General features: G+C 30.6%; 2 protein-coding genes across 5 annotated transcripts in view; one reads left to right on the plus strand and one right to left on the minus strand.

Annotated features, from left to right (window-relative positions):
• LOC136974437 (aminomethyltransferase, mitochondrial) overlaps positions 1-439 on the minus strand; it is a 31378-nt gene extending 30939 nt beyond the window's left edge. The window contains exon 1 of one of the 2 annotated variants that reach the window (XM_067269319.1): positions 1-439. In XM_067269319.1, the coding sequence (XP_067125420.1) occupies positions 1-108 (108 nt within the window). In that variant the 5' untranslated portion in view covers positions 109-439. The other variant, XM_067269320.1, reaches the window with a different exon arrangement.
• Ing3 (Inhibitor of growth family, member 3) lies at positions 152-26326 on the plus strand. 3 transcript variants are annotated; one of them, XM_067269317.1, is made up of 12 exons: positions 207-270; positions 14193-14335; positions 16034-16132; positions 16222-16293; positions 19499-19599; positions 22402-22467; positions 22546-22642; positions 24864-24917; positions 24984-25309; positions 25384-25547; positions 25612-25801; positions 25872-26326. In XM_067269317.1, the coding sequence occupies exons 3-12, from the start codon at positions 16105-16107 to the stop codon at positions 25986-25988; spliced, it is 1215 nt and encodes a 404-aa protein (XP_067125418.1). In that variant the 5' UTR covers positions 207-270; positions 14193-14335; positions 16034-16104; the 3' UTR covers positions 25989-26326. The 3 variants fall into 3 exon arrangements, with proteins under 3 accessions (XP_067125417.1, XP_067125418.1, XP_067125416.1); XM_067269316.1 differs by lacking the exon at positions 14193-14335 and having other exon boundaries at positions 152-270; XM_067269315.1 differs by lacking the exons at positions 207-270; positions 14193-14335 and adding an exon at positions 14347-14492.
• Positions 26327-27314: the final 988 nt, after the last annotated feature.

The raw sequence follows: 27314 nt of genomic DNA on the forward strand, positions 1-27314 counted from the left end.
TTGTTGACTGGACAAACGATTGCGTGGATTCAATACAGGATTAAAGTAGAAACTACTTAAAGTTTTAAAGGAATAGTTTCTACAATTTAGTAATTTAAAGGGAAGCATCTCTAACTTCAGCACATCTAAAGCACGAACCGGATAGAAGAACGGCTGTCGTTTGGCTGCCTGTAAGTCGTCAGCGCCATCGTGTGGACATCGTCGAAATTATTCATTCGGCGTCCATCTTTGTTGGCGTTGAGTTCGTAGTTACTTTTGTCTTGACGATTGGTAAGTTAGTAGAACTCGTAACGTAATTTATTATGAAAAGAATAAAGTTTTATATTTACTATATTCATCGCGCAATATTAAAAATTGTATATTGAACGGAAAAGTTTAAATTAGAATTGTATTTTGGTGACGTAAGAAATTTTATTATCTGTTTTCATTGTTCGTAAAGATGGCGCTGTAAATTTATATAAAGATTGGTATAGGTCATTTGTGATTGGTTGAAAATCATTCGGATCCGTCGGTATTGTCATGTCCGATGAATCCTGATTGGTAAATTCTGATTGCGTAGCGTAAGAATTCTAATAGTTTATTGGATAAGTTTTGATCATTAGCTATTTTCAACCAATAGGAATGTTACACGCTTATTGTCTGTATTTAAAATTGATACTTAATTCATATTAACATTTTTTGAATTAAGTAGTGTATTCGAATAATAAATTAACCACACACTGCAAATCGTCTGTTGACTTTCACGAAAATTTCAATTAAATTATAATAAAATATTGTTATGAATTTTTAATTAATAATTCAATTACGAAATAAAAAGAATTTCGCTTTTTCAAGAAAAGTTTTTCTTGAATTAATTTTTAGGCCTTTTGTAATGAACCTAAAAATTAAATCTTTTATTATTGAAAACTTCCCGTAAAATTTCACTAAAAATTTTTTCATTTAAATAAAATCAACTTCATATTATAATTTATATTCTGAAGTTTTACTGATTTTATAAAATGCCATTTAAGTTAAAATGAAATAAGTAAACATTATTTTTAAAAAATTACATTATAAAAATAATAATAAACTATGAAATTTTCTACAATAAAAATGATATTTAACAAAAATCACAAAAGTGCTGATATGTACTGTACAGTACTACTTGTAAGTGTACTGTACATATAGGTAGGATTACCATAATACTTGAGGGAAAAATACGGATGGATTAGCATGAAAAGTAGTCAGAAAACGAGGCAAAATAAAGAGAATTTATTCATATTTTTCAGTCTAGTAAATGTAGGCATATAATATAAAGTTTCAATTTGCATTCTGTGCCCCAAAGGAAAGTGTAATTTCAAATATAAAAAGCTATTTTACCACTTAGACAACAAGTACTATTGAATAAAAAAAGCTGTTATAATGAATGCATGCATGTTCTCCAAAGCAACGGAGCTGTTACATTTTTTTATACAATGTTGCCACCTAGTCGACAAATACAATAATAATCATCAAAAATTTAGCCTTTTTTTTGTCAGCTTTAAATGTAAATGGTTATGATTTAACTAGTAACTGTGCAATCAGTTGAAAAATATGAACATTTTGTTTATTTTTTATAAGTACAGTATGGACACAGACAGAGCCTTTAAAGCAATATTTCCCAAAGTGGTTTCTACAGACCCCTGGAGGTCCTTGGAACCATCAATGGGGTCTGTGGCGAATTAAAATTAATTTGGGAGTGCGTGGACAGAGTCGGGGGGTCTGTGAAAGGTTTAATAAAAAGTTAAAATGATTGTGATCCATTTTTGTTATTATGAAAGCATACATTTATTGCATACATTACGACTTTTTTAAACAATGAAAATTATATGTTGTTTTTTATAATTAATAAAAACTATTTAGTGACTAAAAATATATAAATAATTCATTTATTTTGATAAAACATACATTTTTCTATGAAAATTCAATAGATAAAATAAAAAACTTAATAATTTTATATTTTTGTAATGTAATTTATAACACAATTAGAAATAAATTGTACATTGTTTTTTTTGTTTTCACTATATTGTACCTGTTTTTCAAAAATGGGCAAGCTTTAGGCTAGTAATTTCAATAAATATTACTTTAAATATCAAAATGTTTTATTTATATTTTATTTTTATGTCACCATTCACCATTCAAGTCATCAAAGTTAAATTTGTAATTTTGCCATTTTGTAGTTGTGTAGAGTTATTTCACTTGGGGGTCATGGTCAGGTTTTTGCTATGAGAAGAGGTTTGTGGGTATAATAAGTTTGGGAACCATTGCTTTAAAGTATGGTCTGTCCATACTAAATACGGACGTATGGTCAGTGGCGCAGCGTAGTGGGGGCAGCAGGGGCGGCAAAATTTCACAATAAATAATAATATCTTGTAAAAATACCTAAATAAGGGGGAGGCAAAATTTTCCTCCGCCCCGGGCGGCCGACACCCACGCTACGCCACTGCATATGGTAACTCTAATATTGGATTAGTATTGCTGACCATTTTGTAGTATTTTGAAGTCTTACATAATGTACTCTTATATAAAATTGTAGAACAAAAATAGGACTTGTTAAATTGAAAAAGGAAATAAATAGAACATTTAAAAAAATCTTTTAAAGTGAAACAAGAGCAGTATTGAGAAAGTTATGGAAACAATGTTTCCACAATTGTACCAATGTTTAGTTTAAGACGTTGATTAGAGCACTCTCTCAACCATCTGTAATTTACTTATTGTCAATTGGCCATTACTATTAACAATTATGCATCTAAAGTCGTAATTTAGACTCGGTTGAAGGCAGATTTAAGTCTTAGTTTATCTTTAGAATTCATTTTTTTCAACTGAACTGTTGGATGTAGCATTAACACATTAATACTTGCATAAATTTTACTGGAAATTCAAATGGCTATATAATAAAATCTGATAAATATAAAGAGAATTGCATTTCATTATTTGAAGTGAATACATTTTATTTCAGTAATTTGAAGTTAATCAATGAAATAAAGAAGTTATGTTATTAATTTTTGATTGAATCCAATATATATAAAATGGTTAATTGTAACAGTTAACTACAAAGGTAGAATATTGTATATTAATGATTGTAATAGTAATATATAAAGATATATTATTTAAAGTGTAATTTTCATTTTGATTTATTCATTAATAAATATGCTGGAAAAAGAAAAGAAAAAAAATCTGATAAGAACATGGATCAGAATTATCATTATTAAATATTTTAATTTAAGGAAATATAATACAATACAGTGAATAATTTTCAATTTGTTTTCAAGTTATTAAGCTCATTGTCCAGTGAATCAAAATTCTAAAAAGCAAAATGGCTTAAATTGTAGCAATTTATATCTAACTTGATAGAAATGTTAGGATAACTTTATTTGTTTAACAATTCACTGAGCAGTTTAACTCATTTTGAATGAATTAAACTGCTGTTAAAGTTCCAAGTAAGAGATTGATTTCAAATATCATTTACAGGAACTTTAATTATTGTTTATTTCTGTGAAATTATTTTGCATTGTTTAATTAACTTGAATAAAATGTAATTCATTTTTAAAGAATCACCATCGTAACCATCATCATGCAAAACAATTTTCAAAGAGGCTATTATATTCTTTCACTAAAAAAGAACTCAAAAATATGAAAAAACCTCATAGCAAAAATCAACAATTATTCAAATACAAAATCAAATACTGTATTAAAAAAAATATATATATATATATATATATACTGGTAATTTACAAACAAATGTTAAAAATTAGAATTAAATTTATAATAAAAATTTTTAATAATTATAATTTTAATATTAAAAAAATGCATACTGTTAAATGTCTTGTAAATGACTTCTTAAAACATTTCATGAAGGTTAAACATTTGTAATTTTAAGATGAATGTTATTTATGAATTTTAGGTTAATGTTACCTTAGGTGCCAAGATGGTGGCTCACCTCTAATTCCAGCAAGGAAACAGTGGGATGCACGTTCTAACCTAACCTAACCTAACCTATTCTAATAAATAACCATAATTATTAGCAACCAAATTATTAGAATAGGTTAGGTTAGGTTAGGTTAGAACGTGCATCCCACTGTTTCCTTGCTGGGATTAGAGATGAGCCATCATCTTGGCTACCTAAGGTAACATTAATCTCAGGATAGTCTCAATAAAAAAAAAACAAATATTAACAGAACAATAATAATGTTTAATACAGTAATTAATTATAATTAAATAAAAAAATGTTTTGTAAGATTATTGGACATCTTCAGATTTGAAATATAAAACAAAAAATGAGTGATTAAAAAACAGAATATCACGTGTATAAGTTGCCAAATTTTGTTTTATTCTATACTTCAAATTTAAAAATGGCTGATAAATGCAGCCAAAATATTTGTCATTCAATTAAAATTAATTGCTGGATTTATAAGGTTGTTAAAAAAAAGCATTAATTGTAAAAAGGCAAAGTACTTTTATCAATAAGTTTTAATTTTGCTATTATATTGTCAAATTAAAATCCAATTAGTAAACTCTAATAGGTTGTTTATTCTTTTCTAATCATTCAATTTTAGTCTTCCATAATTATAAGCATTGAGAATTTGATACTTCAATTTTAATTTACATTAATTGACAAACAGGAAGAATTGATAATATGCATATCAATAACAAATTTGATAATATATTTATTTAAGTATATTGTTGGCCTATGTGTATTCTATAAGGATGAACTAGCTACTGAAGTTAATCTGCTAAGTTAATCAATGAGATTTTAACAGTGAGAAAATTTGAAGAAACACTAACATTTTTGACGTAGTTAACAGGCATCTTCAGATATGGACATGGACAGATGAAAGTGGAATCTTTTATCTATCCATATCTGAAGATATCTCATTAACTGGTTCAAAAACATTGACATTCCTTCCGTTTCATTCACTGTTAAATGTTTATTCTATAGTACTGAATTGATAATTAAATTTAAACATATATATTAAAATAATTCCTTTGTTTAAACCGGGGATGGGCAACCTGCGGCCCGCATTCATATATTTTGTGGCCCGCGACGCATAAAATATGAATAAATATATCAATTTCCCAGCTTAAGGAAAGTACGCAGCAAAAATTCAAACGTTATTTTTACAACTTGTGAATAGTTTTTCCCGCAATGAATTTAGTAAAAATTAAAACAAGAAACCGGCTAACAGACACTAATTTAAAACTAGCAGTGACGAATATTTAACCAAATATTTCCAATATATTACGTTTACATCGGTTCCAGAAGCTAAATTAAGTATACCTATACTAATTTATAATTATATATGAATAAATAATTCTGATTTACCAACATTTTTTTTTCTCTTTCTCTTGTATGTGGCCCGCATCAGTTCAAAAGTATTAAAATGCAGCCCTTAGATAGAAGAAGGTTGCCCATCCCTGGTTTAAATATTGAACCAGATTAGTATGAGCTCTTTTTTACTTGTTTTTAGAAACTGCATATAATAATAAACTTTTAATATTTTTCTCAAAAAAAAATAGATTAGAATGTTCTCACAATAGAGTATTGTGATATAATTTAAAACAGAATAACTCTATTATTTTATTTTAAAAATATATTGTAAAAATTAAATTAAGAATACAGAAAGAATAATCTTCAAAAGATGAAATAATTTTCAATTTATTTTAGATTAAAATTAATTTAATTAGGTTATTATTTAACTTAAACATTCCAAGATATTTAAGATTATTTCCAAAAATATACTTTCAAAGATTATTTTAAGAAATATTAAAATATAACTTTTTGAATATGATGCATTAACTGATATAAATTTTAAATAATTCATATTATTAACTAAAAATATACTGGTAGGTTTAGCGAGATGACCAGATGTCCCCGATTTTACCTGTTTTTAAGATTTGATTGTAGAATTAAATTTTGAGTAGATTTATTTTATTGAACCAAATATAATATCACCCAATTTATAGATCAATTAATGAATAAATTTAAAAATAAGTGAAGTTCAATCAGTTCTCATTTTTACCAATTCTGGAATGTGTCCTTGGTTGGATTGTAAATGATATGATCTATCTAGCTTTAGGTTGCTTGATACCATAGACCAGTGATTCTCGACCTTTTTTTCGTCGCGGTACACTTTTAATAATTTAAAAATTTGGCGGGACACACTGTTACTTTAGTAAGTACCACGGGACAACTGGTGACGTCGTAACAGTGATTTTTAAACACGGTTATTTAGGTCAAAGTTTTCTAAACGCCTTGGTAACTACCAGCAATTACCGGTAACACCAGTTACAAGTTCCAAACATGCTTTTAGTAGGTAGAACTAATTGAACCACTTGTCTGACATCACTTATGTATGGGTATTTGCAGTGGTGGCACACTTCAAAAATCTCGCGGCACAGTGGGTTGAGAATCAACTGCCATATACAAATGTGCACTTGTACAACTTTTACTTTCCCAGCTGTTATGTGTAATAACAAACAAAAGTATTGGTTCATGTCAAATTTGACCCTCTGAGTTTTTTGCAAATCATGTTTGAGACCTTCTAAATCTGAAAAAGTCAAAAAAAATGGAAAAAAATTCCATGGATGTAATTGTGTATGTTGGCATCTATTGGTTTGTTTGGAAAGTTCATAGTGATTTTTAAGAGAGAGATAAAAGAAACTGTTTTAAAACTAAAAATATACTTTTATTCTATCATGTATGTGCCATTGTTTTTAATGACATGTTGCCATCTACAGTTCCTAAAACTTCCAGTTTTTCCCACAAGAAACTGTTTCACATGGTTTTTTCAAGCTTCCAAAATATCAAAGTTATTATCACAAAGGGAATTCTTCAGAGAATGGAACAAATGGTAGTCCAGTAGAGCAAGGTTGGGTAAGTATGGGGGTGGAGTAAAACATTCCAGCCTAGTTCCAATAATTTTTGGCATATTTGTAAGGACGTGCAGTCTGGCATTATCTTGTTGAAACACAATGCGTTTTTTATTGGTCAGTTCCAGATGTTTTTCTTTAAATAGCAAGGTTGAGGCCGAAGTTTTCAACGTGAAAATGTGTACGTCGGATGTTCGGTGCCACTTTCCTGTAAGCCTAGAAGTTTGACAATGGCCTTCGAAATGTTGAGCATGATTCCACTGACTTTCCAAACACCATAGCCAAACTTCTAGGCTTACAGGAAAGCGGCGCTGAACGTCCAACGTACACGTTTTTGCGTTGAAAACTTCAGTCTCAACCTCGCTATTGCCACGTTCAGTTTATCCAGTTGGGAACCATACTTATCAGAATCGATTTTTGATTCTGTGGAAGCAGCTTGTAGTACAGGTTTCCTTTCCAATCCCACCAGACGGTGAGCATGACCTTCTTTGGATGAAGACCGGCCTTTGGAGTTTTTAATGGTGGTTCATTTTTCTTACCCTGTGATTGTTTTTGGCTGATGTTATAAACGATCCACTTTTCATCACCTGTCACTAAATGCTTCAGAAAAGGGTCTCGTTTTCATTTCATTTTTCAAGAGAATCACAAATGGAGATGCAATCCAGTAAATTTTTTTACATTAAGTCATGAGGTATCCAAATATCATAACAATTCACGTATCTGAGATTCCTTAGACGTAGTACTGTTTGATGACTTCACTATGTCTGTAATCTCTTGAGTTGCGTAACGAGGGTTTTCATCCAATAATGTTTTGATCTGATCCTCTTCAATAATGGGAGGTCTTTCTGAGCAAGGAGCATCAGAAAGACCTCCCTCTGTTCAAAAGTGGTTTGTTAAATTTAAAGTAGGTAATTTCAGCCTTGTGTGTGGGGCTGAAATTATCTACTTTAAATTTAGCAAACCACTTTTGAACAGTTGATTCTGCTACACTACTACCACCATAAACATCACATATTTCTTTTGCTGTTTGTACAGCATTTTTGCCTTTATGATAGAACAAAAGAAACAAGTGTCAAAAATGCACTTTGTTCACATCCATTTTCACAACGAGACAAATTAAACGATATTTGGATAATCTTACGGGGTTTTTGTAACAAACATGTCTCAAGGTCATTTTTTGTAATATTCATTGGTTTATACAATTCTGATAATTTTTGCATCAATCATCTCAACTGTTGGCTATCAAAAATCGCTACAAACTTTCCGAACAACCCAATATTTTGTTTAATATTTCAGAATGGTGTAAAGATTAAGAAACAAAATTTCGCACAGTAACTTACATATAAGGGGTGTTGATGCTATTAAATTCTGGTAGTTAAAAGTCAAGGGGATGGGGAGATAGAGGGTGGTCATGTGTCATATCTCATGATGTGTTTGGTCTTAATGATGTTATTCATTATTAGCATTTACAATTTTTTATGAAACTTGTCATGACTCTCAAAATTAAGTCTTTTGCCATTTTATAATAATTAAAAATATAGAAAATTTTTGTAACAAAATCTCATAACAAATGGCTTCACACATTTATTAATTATGATTAATAATATAAAAGTTATTTTTTAAATAAAATCTCATAACAGTCTGGAAAGTTATGCAACTTGTTGCTGGATTTTTACAAAAAATTGCTTTTAGCCCTTGGTATAATTAAATAAAATAAAATATCTACAAATGTGAAGCAGATAATAGTAAGGGCTTATCACACCAGTGATAATAGGCACAACATTCAAGAATTAAAGTAAAAATATTTAATAAAAATTAAAAAGGAGGTGTACAGTAAAATTGACTACATAAGTATGAAAAAGACCCAAATGCATTTTGGACTATTTTCCAACAGAAGATAGTCCCTCTTCAGTTGATAATATACTTAAAACCATACAAGATAAAGATAAACACACTGTGTATTTTCAGCCCAAAAGAAGGGAGGTTGGCAACTATGGTACATAGCAATGATGCCCAAACTGTGGCTCACGAACTGCATGCAGCTCTTCAAGAGTTTAATTGTGGCTCAACTAATAAATAAAAAATATTTGTTATCTTTTAAAATTTCATTGCAAACATTACAAATTCATAAACCTTCAAACTAGCAAAGAGTAAATAAAAAAATGTAATAAAAATGTAAAAGTTGTCAAAATAAATACATTATGATTCTGAAATTTTTATTTTTATACCAAGAACATTAGGTGTGGCTCCCAATATTTTCAGGTAGGTAACTAGGGCTCTTACAGCAAAAAGTCTGGGCACCCCTGGTATATAGCAGTCACGAGCAACTCGCAATCCAAGGGTTTCGACAACATGATTTTATTTTCTCATTTTCTGTCTCGTGTCATCTGAACAAATAATGTATTATTTCTAGTTTAAGAGCTTACTTCAAGGAATTTGGAAATGTGAAAAAGCACATCTTAAATTCAAAATAATGTATATTCAATATTAATTTTCATTTTTCATAACAAGAATTTGTTGCAATTTCTTGAGAAAAAATAAACCATAATAAATGAACAATTATTTATTGTGACAACATCACAATGCCAAGCTGCAATTTTTAATCATATTTTTAATAATTTTTTAATGCTTTCCACCTCAAATTAGTACTGTAGTGTCTTGCCCCTGTATATCATACTTTTCCATTAGCAATAGAGTCATGCAAGTTATATATCTAACTCCTTTCAGGGGAAAATTTTTGAATTGAAATAACATGACTTTCAGTTTGCACCAGAATTTTGTATATACTGTAGTTAATTGGAGCCTCCTACCCTTATAGGAATTTATAGGTCTACAAGTTTTTCAAATTGCAGTCCAATAATGAAAGATTCTAGAATTATATATATTAAAAAGGGTTAGATAGAGCAGCATTGGACTGGCAACAAATTTGAACTCAGGAATGTGTACTAAATATAGGCCTATATATGTGTGTGTATTGCTGGATTGAGGTTGTTAAGACTTCGGCTTATCACTCTCGGGCAGTGTTCCGCAACCTTTTTCTGCTTGCGGCACACCCGTGACTCGACGCGGCACACCAAAATGTTATTTCCCTCAAAAATGTATGAAATGACACTATTAATAGAATTACGTAATGCCACTAACCTATTATTTTTATTATTAAACAGACATCAACACCTGGGAGCAAATTTATATTACATATAATCTCATAGAATACATAAAAATGCATGGCTTGTAATAAAGAAGAATAAACAAATATCATCTTATTTCATCAGTGCTGCAGCAGAGAATGAAATACAAGCATAAGAAACTAAATAAAACTTGAAATTAACAGAATATGTGAAAGTTCACGTCACACCTTTCACCGTGTGACGGCACACCGATTGCGGAACACTGCTCTAGGGGACCCAGGATCGAGTCTAAGTGGTCAAAAAAATCCCAGGAATTTTTCAGAGATAGTCTATCCTGGATATATCAAGCTTTGTTTCTCACCACCCTGTCACTCCAGAAAAAATCAAATGAAATCCACAAATATTTTCTTTAAAAGTCAAAACATACATCATTTTTATTCAAATCTGTTACTTAAATATTTTAAAAAAATGAAATTTATTAAAAATATTGTGAATTGGACAGGTCAATCAAATGAATTGCATTACAAAAGAGTTAAGGATTAGATTAAAAAAAATACAGTGGAGAGTCGTTAATCCAAACCCCAGTAATCTGAATCGCCAGTTATCCGAACGATTTTCAGTCAGACTGTGTCATGCCAAATCAAACGTTTTTGATACTAGATTTACTTCTAAAGTATAATTTTCATGTTTTTATATTCTTCAATATATTTATTTTGTTTGTACAAAATAAATAAATAATTTTTAACGATACAATAGCCTCGATTATTATTATAAAAATTTTCGTTAGGCTTAAAATCGACGAAAATTCAACACGAAGCGACACGCAACAGAGAAAAATTTTAACATTGGACAGGTTAATATATTTTTTCGTGCATCATCGGTTATCCGAACAAATCACTAATCCGAACAACCCCAGTCCCCAATTGATTAGGATTAACAACTCTCTACTGTAATACTCTGTCAGATCTGAGCAACTAAACACTAGATAGCATAAGAAGCATAAGTGGTGTTTTGACTTGGTTTACTGTGTAGTGTCAACGGAACTGTGGTGTGATTTTGTACAACACAGGTATGCATCAAGGAAAACAGGAAATAATTTAGACAATTTAATGTGAACAGAAACATTTATATATTTTTGAAAATTATAAATTAGAAATTAGTAATAAACAGCAAAAAGTTAATAATAATATAATATTAAAACATATTTTGTTGATAGGAGGTTTTTTAACTGTATTAACTATTTTGATTTTTTAGTAAGAGCCATCAAATACCAAGCATTAGTCTAATGTGGGCTTGATCTTGGATACCTATGACTTAGGTTGTGATCAGTTATTTTTAAATTAGAAGTTACAAAATGCATGTCTTGGCGGGCCATTCCATTTGTGGCCCACATCCGAATTCGGGCCAGTCATTTTAAAATTTCAAGTAATAGACTGCTTTTGCCACGAGTCGGATGTCTATTTGTATGGACTTTACCGTGGCAGTTTAGAGCCTAAATTAGAGAATGGCTTTTTTAAAATTTAATGCAATAGACATTACTTGAAATTTATTTATTAAATTATTTTTCTTAAGTGAAATTTAATGTATATTGAAATAAGAAGTGGCCACCAAGCAAATAGCCCACCAGGAAAATCAAGAATTTCCTGGTGGGCCAGTTCACCACTGATCACATATAACTATATTGTAAATAAATATTATAATAATTAATATACTATGTATAAGTAGTTTCCATGGTCAAAGAAGCACACCGGTCAAAGGCACTTTAGTTGTTTATTTTAATTTCGCTCCGGTGTTTATCCTTTATACCATATATGTCTTCTTTCATCAATCCATTTCAAAGCACCCTTGAAATGTGATTGCACCATCCTAGTGTGCCATGGCCACTGGCTTAATGGTAAGCTTTCTTGGAGCAATATACTCAAATTATTGAAATTCGCTGATAGAAGAACTAGTCGTTTTGTGATTTAAAAAATGAAGGAAAGAATTACTCAAAAAAAGATTATGCCAACCAAAAAAGTGATCAAACAAAGATGAAATAAAGATTACCAAACGTTCCATCAGAATGCATGATCACAATTCATAGCTTCTGTAGAATGCAACTCTTCTAAAAGCAAAAAAGCTTTCCATTGTGAATACAATTGTTGTTTAGTAGTTATTGATCAATTTAACTTTGAAAATGATTGTTCTGCAGATGCAACAGATACCATTTCAACTATACTACAAATTTACTAAGCCTTTCCAAGCATGAGACCCTCAGTGTCACCTTCACCCTTACGCAGGGCTATTCCCGGTTTCTGGAATTGAATTTTTTTAAAGTATAGTTGTTCAATCTTTCAAATAAAAAAACGGAATTATTTTCTTTCAACACACTGATGTCAGTATTGATTTTTCAACAACTTTTTTAAAACACCTTGTGTTTTTGTATAGCTAACCTGCTAGATAAAGAGGATGAAAAGTATTGCAAATAGTGCTTTTACTTAGCTGATTTTTTCGCAAATCTGTGCTAATTTAATTAACTAACTCTAAAAATATAAATGAATATTTGAAATCATTAGAAGACCACATAACTACATTAAATACTTTTTGTTGGTTACGTTCCACTTACTTCAATTCATTCAATAAATAATTATAAATTTAGTTTAACAGAATAACAACTCATATCCCTGTCATTTAGCCATGATTAAAAATGAAGCAGGCCAAACTATCTTGATGGATTTTGGATATCTTTTTGACAAAAATACCCAATAATATCTAAAAATGCTGTTAAAATTTTATTATCTTTTTCAGCATCTTGTGCAGATTAGAATTTTTCATGTTGTCAAATATAAAAACTAGATATAAGAATAAAGAGTGAATCATAAATCTAAGAGGAGAAATATCTTACACAAGACCTGACTTCTCACCTTTTTAAGTTTCTTTCGTATTCATTCAAACATATTATTAAGCCAAACTGACTGCGGTATAAGATTGGGCTATTTTCTGGCAATTATAATTTTAATTACTAATTAATTTGTCCTAGAGCAGGGGTGGCGAACCTATGGCATGCATGCCCAAAGTGGCACGTAAGAGAAATCACCTGGCACGTAATGTATCATATGATTTCTGTCTTTTTCAATCATCCTTTCTGTTTATTACCCGATCATCCTTTTTTCAATCAGATTTTTTACATTTATTCGAATTAAAGCGTATTCGTTTAATTTCTTTAAATAACATTATTCGAAGTCTAAGACTTTGACACGCATTAACATCTTTAAAGCTAAGTATGCTTACAATATGGCACGCGGACTCAAAAAGGTTTGCCATCCCTGTCCTAGAGGAAGGCATTAGGTGCCATATTATTATTATTTTCCTTTTTCTCTTTTTCTTTATTTTGAAAATGTTATAAAATTTTACCTTTGTATTAGCCACCAGTAACTGGATTTTTTCCTGTTGATAGCAACTGATATTAAACAAATAAACGAAATGAAATAAGTATTATATTGTGATATGTGTCTAATGCCAATTTACCATTATAAGCTTTTAATGATTGCATAATAAAAGAACTTGCATTGTAATTCGTAAGTGTTTTGCCAAAAATATCTGCTTACGAAAATGTTCTGCAGTTTTCAAAAGGTTGGAAACCATTGTAATAGATAACATCAAATCAACTCTCCAATGTTGCTTATACTATTTCAAAGTAGTTTTATATGTGTTTTTATAAGAAATACTTAATTTTCTTTTGGATATATATTTTATATAATTAATCTTCTGTTGTTATCTTTACAATATAAAAAATAAAATACCTTTTCACATTACATAACCTATTAATAAACTAATGGCTGTTACTCTTTTCTGATTCTTAAACTAATTTCTTCCAGTACTAAATTGATAGAATTCTTTCCGTCACTCTGTTGTCTATCCTTTAGACTTACTATTTTTGTAAATTAATGGCTTTACGAGCTTAAAGCGTTGATCAATAAGATATAAAAGTAATAACTTCTTTAAATACAAATAAAAACTGTTTAAAAACATTAATTAACGACATTTAAAATGATCAGCATACAACAGTTAATTACATTTCGTACATGCAAAAACTAAATAAATAACAGATTATTGTCAAATTTATTTTTTAGTGGCAAATTTCCAATATGCAACACTCATTGACTAATGGAAAAATTTTTATTTTCATTGTTCTAGGGTTCTTGCTAATGCAATTGAATGCTGTCTTTACATTTCAACCATGTGCAGATTTTGTGGTGGTGACCACTGGACCAAGAGTAACCGTTTTCTTGCAATCTTCAAATTATTTATTGCTTTGTCACATTGAACAAGCCTACTAGGTAATAGTGGAAGCCTAAATATTGATCGTTGGATTATCGTTGATCAACTATATGTATATATTGTTCACGTTCTGTCGTTCCAAACATCATTATGAAGAACTTTTAATCGGTATTACATTTTGGATTGAAATATATTGGCATTCTTATATGTTTATAGGTATGATTGCATTCCTAGAAAAGTGATATTGTACTAAGCTTATTGAATGTGTAGTGGCTTGGAATATATATTCCTATATTTTTAGATATAAATACATTCATAACATTATAAATTTACATAAAGCTGGACACAATCCTCACAGATTTAAATTCATTTTAAAAATTATTATTCATATTTTGGTTCAGTTTGATTCTTTTATCTGCAGAATAAACTTTATCGTGAATGATTTTCCCAATAGAAATACGGAAAAATAAAATCATAACAAGCTCATAGTGGAGAATGCTTTTCCAGAAAGATGAAAGATGAAGATGAAACTCCTGGAATAAAACTATTACAGGTATACCTCGAGTTACGTCGTTCTCGATTATACGTCGTTTATCAAAAAAGTATACAGAAAAATAAAAATCAAGTTTAAGTCATTTTATTCGACTTTACATCCGTCCGCCACAAATATCGAAGTCGTAATATCACTAGAAAAGCGTTAAAAGCACATAAAATCATATTAAAATATGTACATTTACAGTAAAGGTTAATATAATCATCATAACTCCTAGAGAACGAAACACGAAAACATCTGTGTTTCTGTGTCGTCGTCTTATTTAGCGGTCTTTAAGTGCTCATTATTGGCGTTTTCCACCGTAGTTTCAACTAACGTTGTAACTATACAAGTAAATTCGACTTACGTCGCCTCTCCCGGAACCAATTACCGACGTAAGGCGAGGTATACCTGTACTAAAAAACTTATGTCTAGTTATGAAAAATAATTAGACATAATAATTTTTTGGGTAGTATCTTAGTGACAAACAATAATATTAAAGACTTGACTAACCATTTTATGTAAAAAAATATTTTCGTCTTATAATGGATATTTGGTTTATTTAATTTATAAACTAAGACATATTCTGCAATTGGTCTTTTAGTTTTTTTTTTTTTTTTAACCTCTTTCTGCTCTGAGGGTACTAAAAAGATGTTATTCTATATCTGTAATGGATTAGGACAGGTCAATAATGGTGGTGTTAGGAAATAAGGGAAATGACACAATATCTCTGGATCAAAACACTCTTGAACATTTCTAAGAATATGACCTGGACTCAAACTTGGTCCCTCGGATGGCAGTCTGACATTTTACCATATCAGCCATTTAGTTATCTCTAAATTTCGTTCTGTTCCTCAATATTTATAGTTTTATTTTTTGATTTTTACAGATTATATAGTTATAAAAAAAAATTACTTGCAAGGAGTAAATTTGGTAATACCAAAAGGCAATGGTGCCTGACTGATTGATTTATTAATTAGAGTTTTAAACATTATTTTTCAAGTTTACAACAAACAACATATTCAAGATTTAGGCATTTCTTGTGATATGTAATAGGACAATTACGGCATTACCAACTACTCTGTACAAGTAACTTTTCGTTTGATTATCCAATATGTACACATTTCTGTTAAAACCAGTCGCAAAGTTAAAAAGTTAATTAATTTAATATAAATTCTCTGACAAATATAATTGTTTTTTATTAATTACTGTTGTTTTTTTTCAGAATTGAAAAATAAGTTGGATTATAAACAATTTTCATTATATATCTTCACAATCAAATTCACCAAAAACAAAATGTTGTATTTAGAAGATTATCTAGAAAGTAAGTATATATTGATATTTATTTACATTATTGATACAAAATAAGAAAATATTAATTAATTTGTTATAAATTATTTAACTATGAATCAGTGATCGAACATTTACCACAAGAACTCCGTGACAGATTTACGGAAATGAGAGAAATGGATCTCCAAGTACAAAGTATGTATAACATTTCATATTCATTAAAATTTTAAAATAAAGACTACTGTATTTATTTTTTTTTAAATTTTTTAACTCTCTCCCTCTGGGCACTAAGAGGATCTCTTTCCGTACTTGCCGTGAATTCACGTGCTCATAATGGAGATAAATATATTAAGTCACAGTGGTGTAGCGAGGGGGTGCAAGGGGATGTATCGTGCACCGGGCGCCACTCGCAGAGGGGCGCCCAAATGGTCTCCAAGACAAACTATATGTGTTTCTGGGGGGGAGAGGGGCGCCAATAAAGTGTCGGGCACCAGTTATGTTCGCTATGCCGCTGTTAAGTCACCATCCAGCTAAGTTAATCCACCTATAAAAATTTGTGCAATGACCTGGAGTTGAATCCAGATCCCCAGACCAATAGACCTAGTGCTCTTACTGCTTGGACATTCAATCATCATGGGAAGATAGTTACTTTTTGTTAAATTTACATCTATAAAATTAAGTTTTTCATTTATTTTAATTATCTTAAAACAGAAATTTCATATTTAAAGTAAAATTGAATCCATATTTAAATTAAAATCATAGCTAATATAATTCAAGTTGTGAGGTAATTCTCACTGCAATGCCAAAGAAGATGCATGTGATCATGAGACATAATTGTACAGTGAAGCAGTCAACCAATAGCAAGACCAAAGTTTATATCAATGTGAAAATAAGGGGAAAAATTAATTCTATGGTATATCAATAATCATATAACTTCAATTAATCATAGTTATATGCATTATACAATTAATTGTAACTGTATTATATAATTGTAATTGTTCCTCTCTGGAAATCAGAATTGATAAATTATAATTTGACAGAGAGAGAGGGAATTGAATAACCAAGACTTCTCCAGAAAAAGAACTTGGAGTTAAAAAATAAAGAGGGAGAGAGAGAGAGAGAGAACATTTGAAGTCTGTCTTCAAAGCCCTCACATTTTCCAATGGTTTGAATCTCTCTCTCCCTCCCTTAACTTTTAATGAAGTCGTAATTAGATAAAAGGTTCTCGTCAAATGTAAAGCAGTGCAAATTGTTAGTAGGAGAAATAGCTGACTTCCTGTCACAAGAGAAAAGAAGCCATATTTCTTTCCTACTTATCTTCTGGAATGGTCATGCACCTATCTGCAGTAGAGTCAAAGCTCATGACCAAGGTTTGTTAGTTCTCTACAAACCAATTTGTGTCATCCTGACGTATAAACAGACTACATTCCCAGACCTTTCTTGGTTTCCTATGTCATTTTTTTGTGGTTTTTGTTCCATGTTTCCTCATTTTTCCTGTTTTCTATTGCTCAGTTATCTCTCCTATCTTGGCTTAATGTTACTCCTAAATATTTATACTTGGCATATACTGTAAATTTTATATTTTCCTTGTTTTTACTACTTTTTACTTCCTTTAAATAAATAAACTTGTTTTTCCCATATTCATAGATAATCCAAGCACACTTATATTGAAGAGCATTTCATATACATTACACAGAAATTGATTAACTACATAAGCAAAATCTTTGTACATAATTCATAATTCTGTTATTGATTTGATTTCTTACCATGCTTACTAGGTAAGATTTGCCGACTTTAAAGGGGGTTACAATTAATCCCGCGTCAGAATGAGCCTAAGAGAAACTGTGTATGTGGGCAGTTGCGAAGGCGGCAAATGAAAACAAGTGTTTTACATGCGAAAACTGTTTTATTTGGTCGAATTCATGCTTACATTGATATTAGACAGTTCCAAATCTCGGCGTTCTTCCAGAACGTGAGAGTTTGGTTGGTCGCAGTCCAGTCCCGGGCGGACGAGAAGTATCGCTGGGTGTTGGAGATGATCGGAGAGTCACCAAGATGTCTCGGGCGATGACACAATTCACTATGAAGCACACGATGAGCTTAATCCAGAGGAGACTCTCTTTTGACCTTGAAGTCCCAGTTTTTATACGTTTCTCGTCCACCATTCATATTTTGGATTGGTTCCTCGTCCCTTTTCTCGCTTTCCGATTGGTCTCCCCTTTGTTTCAAAGTGCAAAACGAGACCATCTTGGGTCGTGGGAAAGGTCCGATTTGAGGTGTACATCTGATACCTCTTTGTCGACTCTGCTCGGGATTGTTTATAATACTATAACACCTGCACTCGTAATTCAGGCCATTGTTTGTAATTTCCTTGTTAAAGTTTTCAACGTCAATCTTTTTCGTCTGTCAAAAATTTCTTTTTTTTCGAGAAAGTTTATCCCGTCAAAAATTTATAAATACTCTAGTCAAAGATTTACCTGTTTATGAGCGCTCATGCTAGAGTTTACAGATTATTTGACGTGTTCGACCAGTTCCGAATCTCGTTGTTTACATTTTTGTGTCACGTTGTTTAGATCAAAGGGTTTTTTCTCTTTCTTAACACAATTCATCGTTATCATTTTTTTTAATGCAAGAATTTCGCGATTTATTTGCTTTCAAACTCGTCTGGGGACTTACACTAGTTTCTTCTTAAAATGACTAAAACATGTTGTTCTCTGTCTTAAAAGATAATTTAATGAGTATAAAATTCTATTTGCATGTTGATTTTACTTTGAAGAATTTAGAATGTCCAGAATGACATCTACTACTGGTGCCATTGAAATCATGTTAGAATTTAACGTCAGAAGGTGGCATAGTAAATTCCAAATAAAACATAAAAATAATGATGATAATTGGGTACAATTTCAAACATCATGTGTAAGTTCCTATATTGTAATCAGTTACTGTGTATATGTACCATAATACAATAAAGCAACGGTGTTTAGTTGTATTGAGCTTCAAACCAGCATTTAATGTTTCAATTATTTAATTGGTATTTTCATTTTAAAGATTCACAGAAATACAGGTAGTCAATAACTTTTAAAAAAAAACAAAAATCATATTGAATGAATATTGTATCTTCGTATTGAATTGATTTTATTTATTATTAATTCCCATTAACCTTACTATAAAATAAATTTACTAAGTTAAAATGATTATCTGGACCAAGCAGCTCTGCAGAAAGTTTTCAGTTTTTTAAGCAGTGCAAATTAGAGTGATTGTGAATAATGAATATATCAACTATTATTATGTACATGTGTTTATTGTCTATTACAGTATTAAATTTAACATTTAATAATTGTACTTTATTGTTCTGACAAACTATTGCTATTCTTTTTAAATTCATTTTACTTTATTACAGATGCAATGGACAGTTTAGATGAAAGAGTAAAACAGTTTTTTGCAAATGCCAAAAAATTAAAACCAGAACAAAGAGAAGTAGAATATGAAAAACTTAGACAGGTACATTTTCAATTTATTTATTTAGTTTTATCGATGTTTTATATACAGCCAACTCGTTTATGCATTTTGGTAAATAGAAACATAAGAACTATGATTTATCGCAAACTTACTTACATTTACTCTTTATAACTGCTAATTCCGCAGACCCTTGGAGTTTTAAATTAGCCATGTTCCGTGCCCTTGTTATGAGAGCATACACACATTGTTCCGAGGTGTCGGACACAAACGGCAAAATTCGGCGCATTAAGCATACGGCTTCCATGGGTACAGTAGTTTTTTAATCAATACTCTGGCTTTCACACATCATTCTAATTTAGATACTACCAGAATGCATGTTAACAAAGGGAACTGTAATCGTGTAGTTTTAAGTTATGAACCATCCCTGCATCAACCTTACTGTAAGATTGCTTTGGATTTAAATTTGGTGTTAGTTTATAAGAGAAAACCCAATGTTTTCCATCTCTTATCTAATGCAAAGGATAGCATGGATAACACAAAAGCACTGCGTATATACCTTATACCCATTACAAGATGGACGGTTTAACATGCGATTGTCTTACATAAGATCTACATACAGATCCCTGCAAGCCAGAATACAAACAACAAATACAACATGACCAAGGAGAACTTCAACACAGCACTTGCCCACTTTGCTGCCAAACCTTAGTTTTCTTCCTGCTGGGATGAAGCTACATTTTTCACAAGGTCTTTGACCAACAGGACTTATGATCTTTTGGAGGCTTTAGAAATCTATATGACTGAGAAGAAAGGATGTTGCATTAACTCTGGTGTCATTACAGTACTGCAAGCATGGAAATATTTTATAGATTTGCACAGAATTTAATGTTGTTATTTAATATGCCACGTAAAAACTTGGTTTGTTGAAAGCCTTTCATTTATTTTGGTTTTTATGCTTTAAACCATGCATTATAACTCATATAAAGCATCTTTTTTGAATGTTTAAAATTTCTATTTTTAATGTAACAGTATTCTCCGTTGAATGAAAAACCACCCCCCCAAAAAAAACAGTTCTATATCCCAAGGAAGGCCTTTAAACTGTGGCTGAAAATGTTAAACATTACAGTTATTTGATGGAAATTGCATATAGGTGTTAGTTTCACTGTTGTACTGTTCCAGTTTTTATGTTTTCTGTTATTTGCTCATATATTGTATCCATTTTTCATCTCCAGTAATGATTTGATCCATTACACCTAGGCTGGTGTAATGGATCAAATCATGGCTTGGCTGGTGTAGCGACATCTATCGCATATACCAGCCAAAGACATTCCAGCATTTTTGCTGTACTAAGAATAATAAAAAATGTTTTCTCATTCTGTTTGTGTCCTTCCTTTCTTGTGTTTTGTGTCGTCACTGCCGCGCCGGGAAAGCGTTTCCGACCATGCATTGCTATGTGATTTCCCATCGTCTAGGTGTACTCTATCTCTCCCGAAAGTTTGTAACTGCTGTACTGAGTAAGTAAGTAACCCTGTATGTACTTTTAAGCATTAAAATTCAATTAAAACCAGACTTAATTTACTATATAAAGAATTTTATGCTCTATTGTTTTTAGAAATTTAAAATATTGTTAAGATATTGTTAAATTTCTGAAAACAAATTCTTAATAATTCTTTGTGTGATCAAAATTTTGATTATAACAGTAATATTCTCTCTTCAAGTATGGTTGTTTATAGAGGGACACAAGGCTGTGGAATCAATGATTGTGTCCAATGAATCACTTGGGATGAAATTACTGTTGATAAAGCAATTTGTTATTTAGCTTTTGCCCAGGCAATTTTGATCTAATACATATCATCACCAACAATGATGACTTTTGCTAGCTCGTGCATGAAAATCTCTTTTTCAATCTTAACAAATGACCATAATAATGATAATGGATTTCAAACATGCATATGACACCCTTGAGGTTTCATCTGTTGGGTGTCAGAGTTCAGTCAGGAATGAGCTACCATTTTTGACAAATAAGCAAATTTTAAGAGCACCTCAAATTGCCATAATCAGATTTGTCTCAAGTATGGGGGCAAATTTGCAGCCTAATTAAAAACACAAGTTTTAATGCAAAACAACTTTAAAAAATATAATGAACAAAACACTTTGATAAATGTTAATTATGCAAATTCTACATCAGAGCAAACTTGGCAGGCATAGCTGAACTTGCTTCAGCTCACATCTTATGAAACTGTTGGCAAGAGGATATGATAAGAAAAACATATTGTCACATTAACATATATATTTATGGATACAATATGAGCATATTTTTAAAATTTTCTCAATTAGAAAATGCGTTCTCTTAAGTACATCTTCCATACAATAAAATGCCAAAAAACCAATTTTTGCTTTCTTAAAACGCTCATTTTTGGGTTGCACATGTTTTTGATGTTTAACACTTTTGAAATGCAAAACAGATCTACTAGCTCCATCTCCAATCCACATTTATGCAGTTATTTTGAAAATATTAGCATTGACAAACTTGCCCTGGTTTTGCACAGTTACTGTGAAGGTGCCATTTTAGTGTGCCTAAATCAGATAAAGCTATGCTTAACATTTAGTAGATTGAATTCTGCATTTCCTGTGTATTCTAAATTGAGAAATCTTGTGCATCCATGGTCGTCGGTTGAATGAGGTCATTCCGAGACTCGTAATTCTTATGGGCATTGCATTTACAATTATTTCTTTAAAATCTATATCTGCCAAGGTTGTAAAAATGGGCACAACTAAGTTGCTCTTATAATAATTAAATGTTAAATGTCAATTAGAAATTATAGAAGTTATTTTCTTTTATAGGATTATTACAAAGCTTTAGAAGATGCTGATGAAAAAGTACAAATTGCAAATCAAATTTATGATTTGGTAACTAATTAATTAATTAATTAATTTTTAACGAAATACATCTTTTTAACTTGATAAACAAAAAAAATATTTCTACAGGTCGATCGTTACTTAAGACGTTTAGATCAAGAACTACAGAAATTTAAAATGGAATTAGAAGCCGATAATGTAGGAATTACGGAAATTTTAGAAAGGAGTAAGTGTAAAATTTCATGCTTTATTTTTATTGTTGTGAAGAGAATAATGGTACAAATATTTATGTAATGAAATGAATGCAATAAATTTTATTTATTATGAGCTAAGAGAAAATAAACAAAATACAATTATTTATTAGTTGAAAATATCAAGCCACGGGAGATCGTCTTCCTCACTTTTTACGGCAAAATTTTTATTACAACACGAACATTTTTGGCCTTGTTTAGCAGCTTACCTCAAGTTATCAAATGAAAAAACTAGAAGATAAACAACTGAACACTCCAAAAATTGAGAATTTGGAACACTGTTTTTATCTTCTACTTTCTTCATTTTTTTGTTTGATAATCTGAGGCAGGCTGCTAAAGAAGGGCAAAAATATTTGTGTTGTAATGAAAAATTTGCTGGAAAAAGTGAGGAAAGTGGTTTCTTGTAGCTTAGTAGAAAAGTTCCAGCTTTTGCAGGAATCCGCGCTCGAAGTTGAAAATAGTTACTACAAACAAAAACGAAACAAAGTATGAATTGGCCTTTAGTTATGAAAGCAGGGAAAAAAACGACACCTTATTTTTATTTGGTTTGAAATCTTCTTATCCCACGGCACATCACATATTTGGCAAGATATCATTAGAATGATTATTCTTGCAAAGGATGGGATCCGACACATCCAGACCGGACCACTCACAAAAGTTTTTCGGGATCCCGTCCAGACTTGACCCGGGCCCTTTGTCGGCCAGATGATGAGTCTTTACTTAGTTTTCCAGCCAGCAGAGAGAAAACAATATAAAATAGCTCAGTATAAGTATTTTGTGAATTCCTCATGACTTATTTCAATTCACTTTTGTTTCAAAGAAAGTGGATGAAGGTTCCATTTTTCTGTATTTCTATAATCCAAAATCTTACATATTAACCTTGTAATTTTTAACAAAAATATAATTCACATACAGAGATTGGAAAATTCTAAATTAATATTTATTCAAATTTCCAAAGTACATTTTAAATATTTTCCATAATTTCTTTTATTGGTTTATTAAATATGCAATAAAAAGTGAAGAATATTATAAAGTCAAGATCTTTTTTTTAGGCATTTTGTGAATAAGATGTATTAATAGCTTTGAAACACACTTTAGAATATAGCCAAACCAAGACTATTGAAAATGCACATGCACTTCTCTTTTGTCATTTTGAGGTGAGAAGAGAGAACAATAGAAAAGACAAACTTTCCTTTTTTTCCTTTTCTATCATCACTCAAATTTATATTCGAATATTACCAAAGGAATTGCACTTTTATTGTAAATTTATGTGATTAATTAATAAGGTTATGGTTAATAATCCAAAACTGAAAAATCACAACAATAATGCTTTATCCAAAGAGAAAAATATAAGAAAAAGGTTCAAATACTATGTTCTCATCATCAGGAACCAAAGAATTTCAAATGGAATATAGTTATTTAAAGAATCAGAAACAGATTTGAATCCATCTGTTACAAAAAATATTTGTCATTACAAATAAATGTGTAGATTAAGCTATTCTTAATACTTTATTTGGAAAATATCCATTTCCTTGTGGAAGGAAGATAATTTAACTCTATGGTTCATGAAATGATGTTTTAGATTTCCTTCATATCTGTGTTAGGCTCAAAGACTGAAAACACTCATTGAGCAAAAAAATCAATCATAATGCAATCAGATCCAGCCATATGAATTTTGCATTATGGAACTTTCATGACATACAGTAAGACCACAAAGTGAAATTCATTAGGATATATATTCTTTCAGTAATCAACCATAATGTAATCTGGCAATGTGAAAATGCCACAATGCATTGGGGATGCTTATTTTTATTACATTGCATCATTGTTGCATTAATAATAAAAATAAGCATTCCATATTGCCAGATTATTTTAATAATCAACCATAATATCAACACAGATTTTGCTTTGTACTTATTGAATATGCCAAAGCATGTGCACACTTTTGAAAGTGTCCCAATGTGAAATTCATGTTGTGACTGCATCTGAGAAGTCATAACACATTGTAGTTGATTGAAATGCTCAATGAGCAAAAATGTCTTTGAGCCTAACACACACACACATATATATATATCCAAATATGACAACTATAAAATAGCTGAATCTTAGGTCTAAGAAGTTCTAGTATTTCAGTATTATCTTGTGACATTTATTAAATATATAATTATTATTAACTCTGATACTTTTCTTTTTCAGGATCTTTAGAATTAGATAATCCATCTCAGTCTAGTAATAATGTTAAAGGGGAAAGTAAGTAAAATTTCTATTATATAAATAATAATATATTAGTTTTCTGAATAGTTTTCTCTTTTTTAGAGCGTAAATATTCATATCAACTTGGTGAAAGTAACAGACATCAACCAGAAAAAAGAACTGTTAATTCTAGAGAATCTAATGATAAAGTTCTGTCGTCTCTAGCAATGGAAGCCATGCGTGAAACTATAACAAACAGTAGAAATAGCAGTGTGGGTTCTTGTAATCATTCCTCCTCCTCGTCGACGTCTTCGACAAGCAGTAACAGTTCGGCAGGAAGTTCTATTTCAGAAAGAGGAATACTCTTACCTCAGCCCGCGCTTAGTTACGGCTTAGGAAGTAACGCAATCGCAGCCGCAGCTTCGCAAGCAATAGCTGCCACTCAACAGGTTTATTCATTATTATTTAAAAAGTTTTTATTAATTTAAAACAGAAGTAATATTTCCTTTTTTGTTTAATATAGATGCAACAGGGCCGTCGTACCGCAAGTCTCAAAGCTAGCTACGAAGCCATTAATTCGGGACTACAGACGATAAGCAGAGAATTTACCCTCGGAAGTCGAGACATCGGATCTCTCACACCGACCATGTCTGGCTCAATACCCGAAAGAAAAACAAAATCAAAAAAGTTGGTAGTTTTTATGTCACCTTATTTAACAAAATGTGAATTCTGATAAAATAATTTATTACAGAATGACAAGTACTAGTCAGTCGCAAGCCATCGAACTCGTTCCGCCACCACCCTGTGAAGATTCTGGAGATTCTTCGCTCGTAGACGAAAACGGACAACCGTTAGATTGGACTTACGATCCAAACGAACCACGTTACTGTATATGCAACCAAGTCTCTTACGGCGACATGGTAGCATGCGATAACGAAGACGTAAGTTCCATTTTAATTAGGTTAAATGTAGCAAAAACGTGTTTTGTAAGTTTGCAAAATATTTTTCCAGTGTCCAGTGGAATGGTTCCACTATGCTTGCGTAGGCATTACTCAACCTCCTAAAGGAAAGTGGTACTGTCCTCAGTGCACATCTGCAATGAAACGTAGAGGGCGTAAAGAGAAATGAATATTCCTAGCACATTGGATTATGATACAAAAGTGATTTTTCACAGACTAAACTACTTAATGCATTTACGAGTCAATTAGGAATATAATGATAGTCATTCACGTTCGAGGACATTTTTCTTTACCGAAGACCACTTGAAAACTAATTATAAACTGATGTGAATACTGTATATTTAAGAATCTGTGATAAAATATGCCAGACACATCTGGTGACGATTTTCATTTCAAGAACTTTCTTCTCGATATAGTGGTACAATTTTTTGTACATGTAAATAAACTGGAAATAAAGATTTTATACATTTGTTTGAAAGTTCCAAAAAAAAGAAAAGAAAAAAGAAATATGAATCATTTAAATGCCATATATTTTTTGAAATAAATTCCCATTAAAAATAAAGATTATTTTGAAATTAATTGTAATTTATATTAAAAAAAATCGACGATTTAAAAAAGTTAATTTTATTAGTAAATATAGAACTATTAAAAACAAACCTTTTATATATTAAAAATATATACATTCATTTAATAAAAATACAACATACAATATTGTGATTCACAACCACAACTGCAAGTTTAAAAACACCCCATTACACATTTTCTCAAATTATTCATGTAATTTAAATTACAATATATAATTTCTTATACTCTGAGACAATGAACATCACAATACATATTAATTTCTCCTTATGCCAATTTTGTTTATCCAATTAAAAGTTTCGAATGAATACCAAGATCGTTAATTTTGAGGTACAGTAAACTCCCGATTATCCGTGCGCGGATTATCTGTGCACGAATTTAATTTTAAAAAAAATAATATGTGTATGTATTTTTTAAATAGTTGCTCACTTTCGTGTTTACGCATCCTATAAGTGTGCACGTGTTCGTAATTAGATGTTTTCAGGAATCATTAAAAGATTCCTGAAAACAAACCAAAAATCACAGATTTTCTTAATAATAATGAGCATTAAACATGTTAAAATAATTGTCTGCCTTAGAAATTTATAATATGTTGTATTTTAGGAATGCTGTAATTATAGTTCGGATTATCCGTGCCACCTATCCCCACCATTAGCCCAGATAATCGGGAGTTTACTGTATTTGATAAGACAAAAAATTTATCATCATCAAATAAAAGGACAAAATCAAAAGAAACTCTTACTTGAAAAATTAAAAAAAAACATTTTTGATAAGACCAATTTAACTAAAAACGTTTACATTGTCTTGAATAGGTTTAGTATAACTTTGTCATTGCAAGATGTTATTACAATACAATTTTGGATTATGTAAATTTTTTTATAAGCATTCTTTACTATAAAAATATATCACATTG

This window comes from Centruroides vittatus, unplaced genomic scaffold (assembly GCF_030686945.1).
Source record: "Centruroides vittatus isolate TY-2023 unplaced genomic scaffold, ASM3068694v2 contig_349, whole genome shotgun sequence".
NCBI lineage: Eukaryota > Metazoa > Arthropoda > Arachnida > Scorpiones > Buthidae > Centruroides > Centruroides vittatus.